The 15900-nt window shown below is 36.5% G+C and overlaps 1 protein-coding gene across 5 annotated transcripts in view; it reads left to right on the top strand.

Moving 5' to 3' along the window:
* Positions 1-15900, top strand: part of mgat4c (mgat4 family member C) — an 817959-nt gene that overhangs the window by 770184 nt on the left and 31875 nt on the right. For all 5 annotated transcript variants that reach the window (XM_039761776.1, XM_039761773.1, XM_039761774.1 and 2 more), the window contains one exon: positions 12593-12698. In XM_039761776.1, the coding sequence (XP_039617710.1) occupies positions 12679-12698 (20 nt within the window). In that variant the 5' untranslated portion in view covers positions 12593-12678. The remainder of the gene's footprint in view (positions 1-12592; positions 12699-15900) is intronic.

Genomic DNA, 15900 nt, shown 5'->3' with positions numbered 1-15900 from the left:
ATAATGATCTTATTCTGCCTCACCTGACACTTTCTAAAACTGCATGTTTTTGCGTTAATTTCTTCTGTCTGACAGCCCACACAAATGTGTGTTTGTTCCCTGATATGGATTTGCAACCTTCTGGAGCTTGTCTGTGATTTACATTTGGTTTTGAAGTAAGCTGTTGAAGAAAGGCTTTAGAAGAGTGATGAATTCAGGCTGTGAAATTAGATGGAACATAAATTATGCAAGGATATAATAAAAAGAAATATAATGTTACCACTTAAATGTTACCCTGGAAAAGTCTATTCAAGGCTTCTGGAGAGGAGGGTCTGTCGGATAGTCGAACCTCGGATTCAGGAGGAACAGTGTGGTTTTCGTCCGGGTCGCAAAAAAGTGGACCAGCTCTACACCCTTAGCAGGATCCTGGAGGGTGCATGGGAGTTTGCCCAACCAGTCTACGTGTCCTTTGTGGACTTGGAAAAGGCGTTCGATCGTGTCCCTCGGGGAATCCTGTGGGCGGTGCTCCGGGAGTATGGGGTACCGGACCCTCTGATAAGAGCTGTTCGTTCCCTGTACAACCAGTGTCAGAGCTTGGTTCGCATTGCCGGCAGTAAGTCGAGCCAGTTTCCAGTGAGAGTTGGACTCCGCCAGGGCTGCCCTTTGTCACCGATCCTGTTCATAACTTTTATGGACAGAACTTCTAGGCGCAGCCAGGGTGTTGAAGGGGTCCGGTTTGGTGGACTCAGGATTGGGTCACTGCTTTTTGCAGATGATGTTGTCCTGTTTGCTTCATCAGGCCGTGATCTTCAGCTCTCTCTGGAGCGGTTCGCAGCTGAGTGTGAAGCGACTGGGATGAGAATCAGCACCTCCAAATCCGAGACCATGGTCCTCAGCCGGAAAAGGGTGTAGTGCCCTCTCAGGGTTGGGGGGGAGATCCTGCCCCAAGTGGAGGAGTTTAAGTATCTCGGGGTCTTGTTCACGAGTGAGGGAAGAATGGATCGTGAGATTGACAGGCGGATCTGTGCAGCATCCGCAGTGATGCAGGCTCTGCATCGGTCTGTCTTGATGAAAAAAGAGCTGAGCCGTAAGGCAAAGCTCTCAATTTACCAGTCGATCCACGTTCCTACTCTCACCTATGGTCATGAGCTATGGGTAGTGACCGAAAGAACGAGATCACGAATACAAGCAGCTGAAATGAGTTTCCTTCGCAGGGTGTCTGGGCTTTCCCTTAAGGATAGGGTGAGGAGCTCAGTCATCCGGGAGGGGCTCAGAGTAGAGCCGCTGCTCCTCCGCATCGAAAGGAGTCAGATGAGGTGGCTCGGGCATCTGATCAGGATGCCTCCTGGACGCCTCCCTGGTGAGGTGTTCCGGGCACGTCCAACCGGGAGGAGACCCCGGGGAAGACCCAGGACACGCTGGAGGGACTATGTCTCCCGGCTGGCCTGGGAACGCCTTGGAATTCTCCTGGAAGAGCTGGAAGAAGTGGCCGGGGAGAGGGAAGTCTGGGCTTCTCTACTTAAGCTTCTACCCCCGCGACTCGACCTTGGATAAGCGGAAGAGGATGGATGGATGGACTTAAATGCCAAAGCTTTGCATGTCATCCTTTCATACCTTGATTTTTTGTTGTGTTTAAATATGTCATCTAATTATTTCAGTATTTATTTGATTACGGTTGTGGTGGACATTGTCTAATCTAGAGCCTGCTTAGCCAATCTGTGTTCTACTTTTTAATAAAAACATATAACCTTAGTGTTGACTTAAATTTTTGTCATATCTTTTTAAAAATATGAATATGCCTTATAGTGTAACATCCTCCTCTTCATCATTTCCATTGTTAGATCCAGTTCAATTCAGAATTTTGGAGAGTAGTAATTCATCACAGCATTGCTAGCCGAGATTCTTGATAATCTTGCATTTGATGCTCAATTGATAATTAAATTATTGTATGTCTATAGGTAGAATGCAAATGCATATAAAATTGGTGAATGAATGTTTCCAGTCTGTTTCATTCGTCAACTAAAAGGTATGCAGTGTTCTTCCTTTACCATTAATCCTCGGCATCAATTGAGCATCCAGTGTGTGACTTACCAGCAGAAATTATGGCAGATAGCAAGTGATGGTGAACTGCACTATAATAATATTCAGTGCTTGATTCTGTTGGATAAACGTATGGGTAACAAAAGGCAAAACAAGAATGTGATTTAGTTCAGTCTTCAGTTTTAAGAATAACATCATTGCCAGGACCAACTCTAAACCAAGGAAATGTAAATTAAAATGCTGAGAGAAGGGCCAAAAAGTGAAACTTAAATAATGATTTAATACAGTATTTGTGACTTTTGAATGAGTCTTCTAGCCTAGAGTAACAGGGGTCTATGCCTCAATTTTTTACTTCAAAGGCAAGTGAAAAATAGATAGGGTACAAATATTGTGTGCACAGCTATAACAGATGTTTGAAATAAGGTGAGTGGTAATAAGAAAATAAAATCATATGACAATAACAACAAATTATTAAGAACACATAAAATTAGCGATTTAACAAATTAGATGAAACCCTTTAGCCCATCAAGCTCAGGCAGCTACTGAATCGCTAAGCTATCCCAATATCTCATGCAAATACAGTATTTAAAATTATTAAAACAATAAGATAACCACACATTTGGATAATAAAAAAACTAAGTCTTTATACTCATTTAAATACAGTTGGAAATTCTGCAGTGTACTGGTGAACCACAAACGCTTGTGTTGTTAACTTCTTATGGTAGTTAGAACGTACTTTAAACAACAAGCTTGCCCATTTAGTCACATCTCTAACTCACTAAATATGTTTGTGCTTAAACTGTATATCTCCATTTATCTGTTTTGAAACCTGCTTAATTTAATTCATCATCATAGGAGATGCTGCCTATGCTACTTAAAAACCAGCCCTGGATAAGCAGCTAGATATTTAAATGTATTTAAAAAAGGAAATTCACCTAGTAATTGGTCATTTCTCAATTTAAAAATGTGAGATCTTTGTAGGCATATAGCTTAGTACTTGAATAAGCAAGTATAAAAAACAGGAGGTAATAATTAATGACATTGTATGTAGGTTGAACCAAACTGATTAACTAAAAAATAAACTGTGCCAACCACACTAAAAAGGTGAGATTAGGATAGATGTGGTGGTTTATCCTGCAAGCCATAAATTATGGGAAAGGTGAACATAGCACAATACACAAGGTGGTCATGTTGCATGATCATAATATCCCTCAGGCTGAAATTTTGCAGAAGACAGGTGTTTCTAGATGTGCTGTCTATGCTCTTCTGCAGAAGCTCAAACAAACAGGCAAAGCTGAGGATGAGAAACACATTAGTCATCCATGGAAAATGAATGCAGCAAATGAGAAATACATCAAGCATAATCACCTTCAGAATTGTGAGATGTTCAGCTCAGAACTGGCAGAGACCACCAGGACAATTGCACACCTATCTACAGTCCAGAGAAGTCTTATCAGAAGTTGTCTTTATGGCAAAGTTGTGATCAAAAAGACATTCTTCCAGGGTGAAATTAAAGCCAAATGGCTCAGCTATGTACAAAAACACAAGGACTGGGGTGCAGAAACATGGTAGCAGATGTGCTGGACAATTGAGTCAGAATTTGAAATTTTTGGATATAGCAGAAGAGAGTTTTTCTGTTGAAAGGCTGTAGAAAGGTACATGACTAAAAATCTTTAGGCAACAGTGAGGCATGATGAGTTTCCCTGCATGTTTAGGGTTGCATTTTTGCAAATGGAGTTGGTGACTCGATCAAAACTGATGACACCTTCACTACTGAGAAGTACAAGCAGATTCTTATCCATCATACAATACCATTAGGGAGGCATCTAAATGGTTCAGTCTTCATTCTGTACCCTGACATGACAATGACCCCAACCTCGTGGCCTAAATAAAATAAAATAAAAAAAACTACCTGCAGCAAAAAGAGGAACAGAGAATCCAGAAACAGATGGTATGGCTGATCTAAACATCATTGAGCCAGTCTGGGATCACTTGAGAGACAGAAGAAAGAAAGCCAAAGTCTGTAGTGAAAATGTGACAAGTTCTCCAAGAGTCTTGGAACATCTGAACCCACAAGTACTTTCACAAACTACATGCAAGTGGACCTAAAAGAATTGGCAAAAGATGTAGTTGTTAAGGCTTTGGACTTCAAACCCTGAGGTTGTAGGTTTAAATCCCACTACTGACACTGAATGACCATTAGCTCCAATTAGAAAAACAGAAGAAATGTTGTAAGTCGCCTTGGATAAAGGCATCAGCCAAAAAAGTAAATGTAATTAAGAAAAATATCAAAACTATTCATTGCATTATTTTCAATAGTTCTTCCACTTTACAACATTTTCTTCACAAGTTCCTAAGACATTTGTACATTACTGTGTATGTATGTGTACAGTACACTGTACTGTGTTGTTTCATTGGGCTAAGAAGCTTTTCAAAGAATAATAACAGAAGCAAGACTAATTCTCACACTCGAAGCACATACTGTATTTCTCTGGCTCTTAATGATTGACTAGCTTAGTAATCACACCTTCATCTTCTATAATGGCAGCTTTTTATCCCCTTTTCTCCTTTCATCTGCCATGTATTTGTTTTCAGTTGCACACCCGATAAAAGCTATACAGCCAAAACATTGTCTTTTAGTGTGGAACAAAAATGTAATTTTTTTTTACATGTCTGTGTATATATATACACACACGCACTGTTATTGTATAGATCAGTATTTATAAAGCACTTTATGCATAGGAAAGTTCCTGTTAAAATAAAAAAGGCATTAATGCGTTTCAAGATTATTCTGATGCTGGGGAAGATCATATTCAGAAAATACAATTCTGCTAAAGAATGACAGAGAATGTTTGACACATATTAATAAACAGAGGCAATTATTTCTAGCTTTACTAGTCTACGTAAAATATTAAATTAACAACCGTTTAGTTGACATATTTGATTCATAGGACTAAAAATGCCCTGAATGATTTGCCATTTGTATTCCTTTGAGGAATGGATTACTCACAAAGCACGAAAGATGAATTTCTTAAATTGCTTTTTATGGAATAATAATTGACTTTATCAATATACAGTGGCCATTTTAAGCCCAACTGTACAGAAGATACAATATACCAAATACTTCAGTCATTTAAGTCTGTGGATTATATGATTCAGGCAAAGATTAAATTTCCTAAATAGTATTTTATTACATCGAATTGCCTGTTCATTGGATGACACACAAATTGATTTTCCACTTGATAAATACTGGAACTGGACTCGTGTTCTGCCTAATTTGAAATTCTGCTTAAGAACTGTGCCTTAGGTGATTGTATTATAATTCAGCTCATGCACAATCAAGGATGAACTGAAAAAAAGATGAGATTTGTCTCCTCTCCTTTAAGGGGTGATTGATGCGTTGGCTCACTTGATAAGGGCAATACCATGCAGCATTCATTGGTGAGTGATGAAAATGGAGGTTTTGCTAGTTAAATTCTTGAAAGGTACACCAGCTGTTTTGACTTATCTCTCAAGGGTAGTGCTATACTGAACTAGATATATCCCTTGAAAACAAAAGTAACAGCCAGCTTGGCATGTTCTCCTCACATTATTGTGTATTTAGATGCTGCTAAGGCTTACATATTGATGCTTATTTAGATGGAACATGGCGGAGAATGGAATAGTATGTGCAGCTGCTTCAGCACTGAATGGAAACTAAGTAAAGGTTGTATTACTGATTTGGGAATTTTCATGAGGATTGGTTCCTCTGTTTTAGTTTTTTTTTTTCTTCATCAACAACAAACAAAAAAAAAACATATGTATCTTACTTACAATGTGCCACATTTAATTCTAAAGAAACAGGATGCATAAATGTGCCTCAAACTGCTTGAAATCAAAATTACTTTTTGGACAGTGCCTTAAAATACAGTTTGTATGGAGATTCACAATTTAGTCTGAAAGCACAGAAGCAATAGTCATGTAATATGCCTTCATGCTTGGACAAACATTGCAATTGAATGGAGTGTGCAAATTGACAGCGTAACGCCTCTTTACATTTCTTGTAGAATTTTGCGTTGCTTATCTCGTCAGTGGTCTGCAGCTAAGCAAAAAAAATCAAACAGAAACCCCATGCTTTATAGTAGGAGATGACAATAAGCCCTCTCAATCGAGTGTTCATTAGATAGACGACTGCTGTGCAGCAGGATGGATCTTATACAAGAGAGTAATCCGTTCAAATGCTTACTTTATGCTGAGCAGTTTTTGAGGCTAGTCTGAATGAGTTCATGTCTGTCTCACAATATTTTCTATTTTTCCAGTAAACCATAGATAGTACATTGTTTCTTGTCATTCTTAAGAGAAAGAGAGTCAGATAATTGAATTTGTACTTCATGCAGTCTAGACAGAGAGTATAGAAATAACAGGCCAGTGTTATTCTACTACCAACATCTTACTGATATTTCTATTCCTATTCTGTCTTGTAAGCATCAATTTCGCTTTAGTGTTGACTCAGGTATGTTTCTGTCCTTATGTATGTTTAAAGGTATTGGCATCACTTTAATACACGCAGACTGAAATTTCTCTTGTGTGTGGTTTTTCTTCTAAATACTTACATTGCATGTTGGATTTTTCTTCATAATCATATACACATTTTATTTTGTCTCATACATTTAAGCAGACTGCTTATTTTTAATGGTCCTTACCAATATTATGAATACTGATGAACGGAACAGATAAGTTTTGAGAAATTACGATTTCACAATTGCAAAATGCAAAATTAATTAAAAATATTGCTGAGGGGATTAAAATATATTTTATGATAGAAAACAAGGATTATTGATCCCTAAAAGACCTGTTCACCCATCTGTATTCAGTTGTGTTTTTTCTGCAGCTGTGTAATGCATGTAATGACCACTAAAATCAATTTTATTCATCGCTGTTAGTCACATAACTGGAGGTGCAATGTGTTTTTGAAAAACACACCAAAACACAACCTCATGTGCATTACTTTGTTTTCTCCACAGGAAAACACACTACACAGACACTCTCTTGCTGTTTCTGTGTAAGGATTTGCACACTACTCTATGCACTGTGGAGCTTGGAGTTTCATTTCTGTTCCCTATGCATCTTTAGGTTTGCAATTACCAAGACTAGCATCATAATTAGCAAAAGCGAACCTTCTCTTACAAGTATAAACACAAAACCTGTCTGCTGGCTAAACAAATGTTTACATATGACAGGAAATGAGTTCAAATATTTTTTTTTCATTATTAAATACTAAAAGGCAGACAGGTGCATATAGAATTAATGCATGCAAATACTTTATGCAGAAAATAAATACCTGTTTTTGTGTCAATGACACAAAATCTGCTGGAAGGAAAATTCTATATTCAATTTCAAATTTTTTTTCTCTACAAATCTTTCTTCATGGAGAGTATTGCTGCAAATTCACTTTTGCACAAATTGTTTTGGCCTTCACTAGTCATGTATTTGAATATACTGGTACAGGAGAACACTAACTTGAAGTATCCCCAACCCAAAAATATGCCAAGTACAACAAGAACAAACTTCTCCTGAATTTACAATATGTTCTTGCTTACGTATATTCTCAAAATCGATTAATCTAATTAAAGATGTTGGTAGGCTATTTGTAGTAACAATTTGGCCAACAACAATTACTAAACATAGAGAAAAGATATACTGAAATATTACCCAGTGACTAAACAAAACATAGCGATAAACCACATCACACATCAAAAAAAAAAGAATATCTCTGTTGCCAGCTTGGGTTTTTAAGTAATGTTTGACTCTTTGTGACTCTTTATCTTACCTCCCAAGTCCACATTATCTGATTGTGAACACCATCACAATCTGAGATTTGTACTTTTCTCATCCTCTGATTAAGAATTCATGTTTTTACCTGTCACTCTTAATTTCACTATTCTTGTTTCAGGACAGCCTTTTAAACCCTTCCTTATTTACTTTGGCTACAAAATTCCAATGCCTGTCTTCAGTACTTGGTTGCATCCCACGCCAACATCCGTTTATACTGATTACAGCACTCATGCTCTCTGCTTGTCAGTAGTCCCACTGCCCATAACAGTGCTGTCTAATTAGGTCAGATATGGAAACCACCTAGCCCTTTCCCAAATTCATTCTGTTACGCCATGATTATTTCTCAAAGCACAAATTATTAAAATGATGGTTAGATGTCTTGAGTTTTGGCTCTGCAAATGTTTTGTATCAAATTATCCCCAAATGTAAACTTCATTTCAGGCTTACTAGGCTTTGTTATTAGGAATACATCTGGATAATCAATCAAATGGAAGAAAACAAGATTTAGAATTTGTAAACGATTCAATTTATTTTGGAGCTGTTATAGATGGGAGAGATTACTTCTTTGAAGATGTTGTAGATGAAATTAATTTCACTACCTAGGTGATATTTTACTTGAGTATTACCATTTTAGCTGTCAATTTATAATTTATTTGCAGGCCATGTTAGGTCAATACATCTTTCATAAAATATAACATGGCTGTACATTAATAATAATTCAATTGCTTTTTGTCGTGCTGAGTCTGTTTGGGACATTCTGCTGCATCAGTGTATCAATATGTTTGATAATAGTTATTTTATAAAATTATAAATAGCTGATTAAATATTGTTATAAATTATATAGAACATCTTGGGCCTACTCTAGCATACTTAACCCTATTTCGTGCGTAACTTAAGTGTGATTGTAACAAAAGATCACTCCCAAGTCTTAGTTCCATTACAATAAGCCACTGATTGAAAATCACACTAAAATTAACTAGTGTGGCAATTTTGTGTCTAATTGCACTTTTCAAGGTGAGCGGCTGTGATTAATAACATGAACACCATCTTAATGGGTTTAAAAGGAACTCATGCAGAAAATACCAATATAAGAACATGAAATAAAAGTATTGTTTTATCTGCTTGATAAAAATATGCAAAACCCAAATTAATTTAAGCAATTACAATGAATTAAGTTGCATTACAAATGACCATTCATACACTCAAATACAGGATTAAAAAAAGAATTACTAGCTCCTAAAGTACATTTGTCCATAAAAGGCCTGAAGAGTAATTTAAATAACTGACTGCAAAATGTTATTAGTATAAAAAATGTCCACTGTTGTTAGCAGTTGTCCGTAAAAGAGCCTGGATTGTGGTGTACAGCATTTTTAAAACATTCATATGGCTTCTTGTCGTAGGAGTTGGCACCTCAACATGGGCACTGTGTGCAGAGATATAGAAAACAAACACCCATTTTCATCTTTGGAAACATAATGATTTATGTTGTTATAATTGATTTATGAGAATTTGTGACTGATTGTCCTGTACATTCCTGAGACTATATAAAGGTAGAGTGTTGCATTTGCTTTAGAAGCTGTAAAAATGCAAATACATTTTTAGGGATCTAACTGTTTCTGCATCAACAGTGCATCAGTACTGAGATTTCTGAACATTTACATTTGCTTTTGAATGGGTTTAGGTTCATTCACAAATTATTAACCTGTACAGGTTGTCTATCAGTTCTGAGCTATACTGTGAAATAGGATTAAAGTTTAGTTTATGGCTCGCTTTGAAAAAATTCCAGATGTGCCCCCATTTTTACTTCTAAATGAACCTTTGGTGAAGGGGAAAAGTTTATTATCAGAGATATGTGAGGAATGGTATACTGTATGGAAATGAAATGCAGCCAAAGAAGGTGGAACATGAAGTAAAGTTGGAAATAACAGAAATGAGAATGATCAGGTGGATATGTAGAAAGTCAAGGAGGAGGATATGCAAGAGAACATCTGTCGTAAGCTTTGTCTGAAAAGGGCTAATTTAGTCTGAAATTGGACTAAGAAAAATCAGAATTACAAGCATGAAAATATTTGGTTGAGATTGTTGGACACAGTTATTAATCGTTTTTTTCTGGATTCTCCTACTTGTTGGGAAAAACCTGGGCGTTGGTGGCAGAATTGGCACTCCAGCCACCATAAAATACCTCACACTGTTATACTCCATCTGAACTAGTGTGGTGCTGAGGTGTCACCTGTTGCATGGCTTTACTGAGGTCCTAATCTGGGATCCTGAGTTGATTTGTCATGTGGTTTGTGCTCCTAACCTTCTCTTCCTCATTTTTGGATATGTGTTTTGTTTAAATTATACATCTGAAATTAAACACGTTTTATCATTTGAATGTCATCATCTTACGGCAGTGCCATTTTATTTTGTTTATGGGCATTGCCACTTTGATTTGTGAACCAGTATGACAGAGTCTGCTTCATCTAAGATTTAAACATTCCTAAACAATGTTGTGCATGTATCTTTGTCAAATTTTGGTACTTAAAACTTTAGCAATCCCTTTTTGCCTTTGGCTTCTTGTTAGTGTCTTATCTTTGACAATTCTCTTTTTGACTTTCTACCTCAGGACTCCTTTTCTTGACAATCTGACTTAACAATCCATCTCCTGGTCCCTTCTTGGCAGTTACTTTGTAACAAGGAATTATGGGGATGAAAAAAGTATGTGGGCTTGCCTGTATTGTAACCCAGCTGAATTGTTAGCACCTCAGTGTGACAATACTTAGTCATTTTTCTTTATTTCCACTCTGCATATTTAATAATAATTGGGCCACTATTACAATGATGCATTAGGAGGATGAATGGATTAAATATAACAGATGAACTTTAGGTTAATTTCAAGGTTGATGATCACGAAAATACCTTATGAATGTAATTTTTGTGGGTTTCAGTTATGCCAACTGGATTTAGCATTACTTGACAGTCAGATAAAAATTGCCTTGATCTATTATTAAACAGAAGTATCATTATTAAGTCCAGGAGACAAGTTCTGGAAGTTTTAGACTTTTCTGTTAATTAGCAATCATCAAACTAAAATCATTCATTCATTCCTACACTTTCACTCTGCTTTTCCTGAGGGGCACAGTGGTGACCAGGCCATCCTACCCTTATTGAAATTTTCTACCTCCACCTTGGGAGTTTGCAGGCGCTGCTAGACTTTTCATGAGATATAATCAGTGCAGTGTGTACTGGCTCTCCCCTTTCGTCTTCTTACAGTGAGCTATGTCTGGCATGCCCCTGTGGAAGGGACCTAGGTGATTTCCTAAATACATGCCCAAATCATTTCAACTTTCTTCTCTTGGCTCAAATAACCAGTAGTTCTTCTCTGAGATCTACAAAAATTACTGACTTGCTTACCCTATTATGAGTGAGCCAGTAACCCTATGTGGAAAATGCATTTTGGCTGTTTTTACTCATATCAACTGAATTTACTATACTGTACAGTGAAGAAATCAAAATTTAACAGACTTGTCATGTTTACTTCAGAAAGTCTTTCCACAATACTGAGAGGAGTCTGGATGACAAAATGCAAAAGACATGATTTGCCAATTATTAGAACCCAAAAGGGATCCTAAATTTTTTGATAAAATTCCCAGATTGGCATATACCGCTCTGTAAGAAGAATGTGTTGAAGCCAAAGGTATGCACCATTTGCACTGAGCATGATTTCATTGAATATAGCTGTACGTTTAGATGTAGGTGACAAAGTAATAAATGGCTAACCCATGTTATGATGTGTTTCTGTGTACTGCCAATAGTAGAAAGAAAAAAGAGACTAATCATTCTTCTTGTCTCAATGCTCGTTTTAGTCTAGGTTGGATAAAATCGTACACCATAAGAAGTACTGTACATGTGGATAACTTTCGAATGAATCCTTCACCACTTAAAGGACTTTGGTGTAGTAGTTAGCTATATTAACCAGTATTTCAGCATTTCTTTGTCTTAAATGCAACAATATTCAAGCTTTCATGCTAACATAAACATTTGTTCAGGTATGGAAACATTTAAAGGAGAAAATATCTACAGGGTCTGTAAATTCTTCACAGGGAATTTTTAAAAAGAATATCACGTTGCTTGTTTTGAATGCTGTCTTGTAAAAATATAATATTGGTTTCATTTTGTCCAAAAAAACACCACAGAATTTCAAGTTAATATTTTTTCAAAATATACATGGGACTGACAATCATTTCTCACATTGAGTTCTGTAGAATTTAAGCATGTCTTCCGAAGTTATTATGTTGCCTTGTAATAAATTATTAAACACCTTTTCTCATGCAATTAAGAATATTTCCTCGATAAGCACAAGTTGCAGAGGTTCTATTAAAAGCTGCAAGGTAGACGTCATTCTTCAGTAGACATAAATTATATACAGGTCTTATGTTTTTCATTTATAGATGGGATAGCTGTTTAATCAAATTCTAGCAATGCAAGATTCAATAGGATCCGGATAGATTTTCTGTCTGAATCATCACTTAACTGGTATAGTTTTCTTCTATAATCAGCTTAGTTTTTTATCAGACGTCAGCCTTCCTTGCCACATAGATTTTTTTAATCTGGAAAAGTAAATGAAAAGAGACTCAGGCTAATACATAAATTAGCAAAAGATAAAGACTTTTACCTATACCTGTCTTACTTTTGGCACATCATTACTTTCTGCTCCTTAAGTCTTTCAACTTTTTTTTTTCTTATGGCAAAAATGTTTGCATTCTTGCACTTTCAGGAAAAAGGAAGAGTCTCTGGATTGAAATTAACTTTGGGCCTTTGAAGAACTTTTTACTTAAAACTAAATACAGCATATTGCCATTTATGCGCTTCCATTTTCTCAGGTAAGATGCTACAATTTGTTATTAATGTGCTGTGTAAATGCATCCTTTCATATTTTGATATTATATACTTTGCTCATAGGCAAAAGATCTTTGTGTTTTATGTTTTTTTTTTATTCTGTTTCTATTATATACAATGCTTAATTAGACAATGTGTTGTTTTTGCAGATTTACAGTATATACTTTCATTAAAAATGGTATCCAAGCACTTCATGATGATGGACATAATGATTTAATTAAAAAATGCATTTGCTTTCTAGCTTATTGCATGGTGTCAATGAATACCAGACTGTTTAACAGCAAAGCACAAAATTTCCAGACTATGGATTGAATTTATCTTGTGAAATACTCTGTTGAAAGTAATTTTCTAAAGTTGGTTATGCTAATAGGCTGACATTTTGCACTGTGTAACCCTCATAATGCAAGCTGACATGTTTGAAAAAAAAATTAATAGGTAGTAAGGCCATGCTGGAAATGAATAAAATTGCCTTGGCCACTTCTCCTTTTGAGCAATTCATGCATTCAATACAAAACTCTGCTTACAGGTTGTCACAGTATGTAGTGAAAGTTTGGGGTCATAAGCTTTTAATCCTTGGCTATGGGCAGTGATTGGGCAGGTTTCATATTTTTCTTAAGCCAGTGAAGGTTTTACATACAATAGTACTCTGGTGTTCAGGCCATGTCCTAAAAGACAAGTTTGTTAATTAAAAATGCCCAATTTACATGAAATAAATATTCATGAAAGCAATCCTAAAAAAATCATGTATACATGTCAAAGATTTTCTGTATTAATTTAACAAAAATTTAATTTGGTACCTCTACTTTATATAAGATTTTAATGTCATGTATGTATCTTTAAAGGTCACATTTTGCATTTCCACCTTCAGAGAGGAATAATCCACACACTGGGTTGAACACTACATGGTTAAATGACCCTCTGGATCTTCTTTTCTGATCTCTGTAGCTATATGGAGTTTTAGATGAAAATTACCAACTGAAAAACTGTACTTGGGCTTTTAGGGTGTGGTGCACTGTCACATAAGTCAGAACGTATAACATTATGTTATCAATAAAGAAAGCTTTACAACTAAGAGTATATTAGTACACAAAAAATATCTAGAAAAAAACACATTAGCCATAAAACTAAAAAAAACTTGAATTAACATGACAACTACTGCCCAGGCACCTAGAGAAGATCAGAAAATGCAGTGTAATAACCTAATGGTGCGAGAGATGAAGGAATAGAATTAACTTCTAATGCCAGTTACTGGTGAGTGGCCCAAAAAAGAACCAGTGGCATCTTTAGCCATATGCCACACTATTACCCCAGCTCTCTGCAAGCTGACCCAAATTCAGGGTCCAATCCAAGGTTCACCTGTGGAGACACATCTGAGCTGATGGGCTTCAGCAGACGAGAGACGTGTCTGACCTATGTGGTCTTCTAAGTGTGGTTTCTGTGCCAACCCCCCCTTACCTGCTCCTCACGGGCTGCTTTATTGGCAGCTTCTCCAGGTATTCCTGACCCCTCACACAGTCCAACACTACCCGAGGTCTTGACCCAGAGCTTGTTACAGTAGACTATGGAGAAGAAGCATTATACCAGACATAAACTATATCGCTGGCTCAGGATAGAGGGTGTATATGGGAAGTGGGAAATGTGCTAACACTTTATACATTTGTGACTCTTCACTCTGCATCCCTACAGCTGCTGCTCTGCAATCATTATAGCCCACCCACAGTAATTACTTTAGAAAGCAACTCCCATGTAATGCACTTCCTAAAAACCTTTGGGTTAAGTGTTTACAAAAGTATTTTTCATCATCTTGATTTTTTCTCACTTCTATATGGGGCTGATGTGTTTGATTAACTTTCTCCATGCAGCTCAGTTCTGCACCTTCTTGCCAGTGAAACCCTATTCTGTCAGATCTCCTTTTACTTTATCCATCTCTTCCTGTGTACTTTCATTTCCATCACTCTTTTGCCTACATATTCATTGTCTCTCCTCATCACATGTCCATACCACTTCAACCTACTTTTCTGTACTTTCTTAGACATGTCTCCCAACTTTGCTATACCTGTGGTGGTCTCATTTTTTATTCTGTCCTTCTTTGCAACTCCCCACATCTCAACATTCTCATTTCTGCGTTCCTATAACTGCCCAAGTCTCAGCTCCATACATCATTGCTGATATTACCACTGTCTTAAAAAAACATTATTAATGATTACATCTGTTGTAATCATTAATAAATTAATCACTTTAAAACCCCTGGACTAAACTGATTAGAGATGGCAGAACTACACTATCCTCAGAAATGAACAGTGATTTGACAATAAGAGTTTTAAGAATATACTCTTGGCTGCATTCCAATAATATGCCTTACCTGTTTTTATGGGACATATTGTTTAAAAAGATTACCTCTGCTGTCACCACAAGTATTTATAATCAAAGCCCTGGAAGGGTAACTCTTATATAGTCAACAAGCATGTTTAAAAGTTTGAGCAATTAGATTTGAGATAATCTGTGTATGGCAGGTCAAAGCTACATTATCAATAGAGAAGTATCAGTTTCATTTTAAGTTAAACTATTGCACCAGGTTAAGACTGGTATTCTGTGGAAGGTGAGTCAATCTGTCTATCTATAAACTATATACAGATCTTTTTACCTCATCAGGTTAAGTTACTTTTGTCTAGCCCACCGACTTCAAATGTGAATGCCAGGCCTGGTTCCCATATGAAGGAAATAGCCGTGGAGGGGCAAACATAAACTTGGTAGCAATGTAAAATTTCACCTTCACACATTTGCTTCCATATACACATATCAGTTAGACTCTTTATATATAGTAGTTTTTTAAGCAGCATAAGCAGTATTCCTCATGGTCTGTTGAAGCACAGGGAGGCTTTTATAATATTAATAAGTACTAATATAAATTCAAGAGAGTAGTAAAAGTAAACTGTAATATGCTCTTAGCATGAACAACAGTATTCAGTGTGTGGCATCCTGATGACACAGTGTTAAGTGTTATTTTAGTAACAACCTGGAGACTGGGTTGGAATTCTGGTGTGGTCACTATCTGTATGTTCTACCTGTCATTGAATGGGTTTTTTTTTGGCCAGGCGTTTGCCACTCTAGTAACATATTGTAAAGATGAGCTGTTAGTATTATTGATAACTCTGCACTAGTTTATTGTATGTCACTGTGTATGCA

This window comes from Polypterus senegalus, chromosome 8, assembly GCF_016835505.1.
Source record: "Polypterus senegalus isolate Bchr_013 chromosome 8, ASM1683550v1, whole genome shotgun sequence".
NCBI classification, from domain to species: domain Eukaryota; kingdom Metazoa; phylum Chordata; class Cladistia; order Polypteriformes; family Polypteridae; genus Polypterus; species Polypterus senegalus.
The sequence above is the reverse complement of the archived record's forward strand: the minus strand, read 5'-3'. Positions and strand labels throughout refer to the sequence as shown.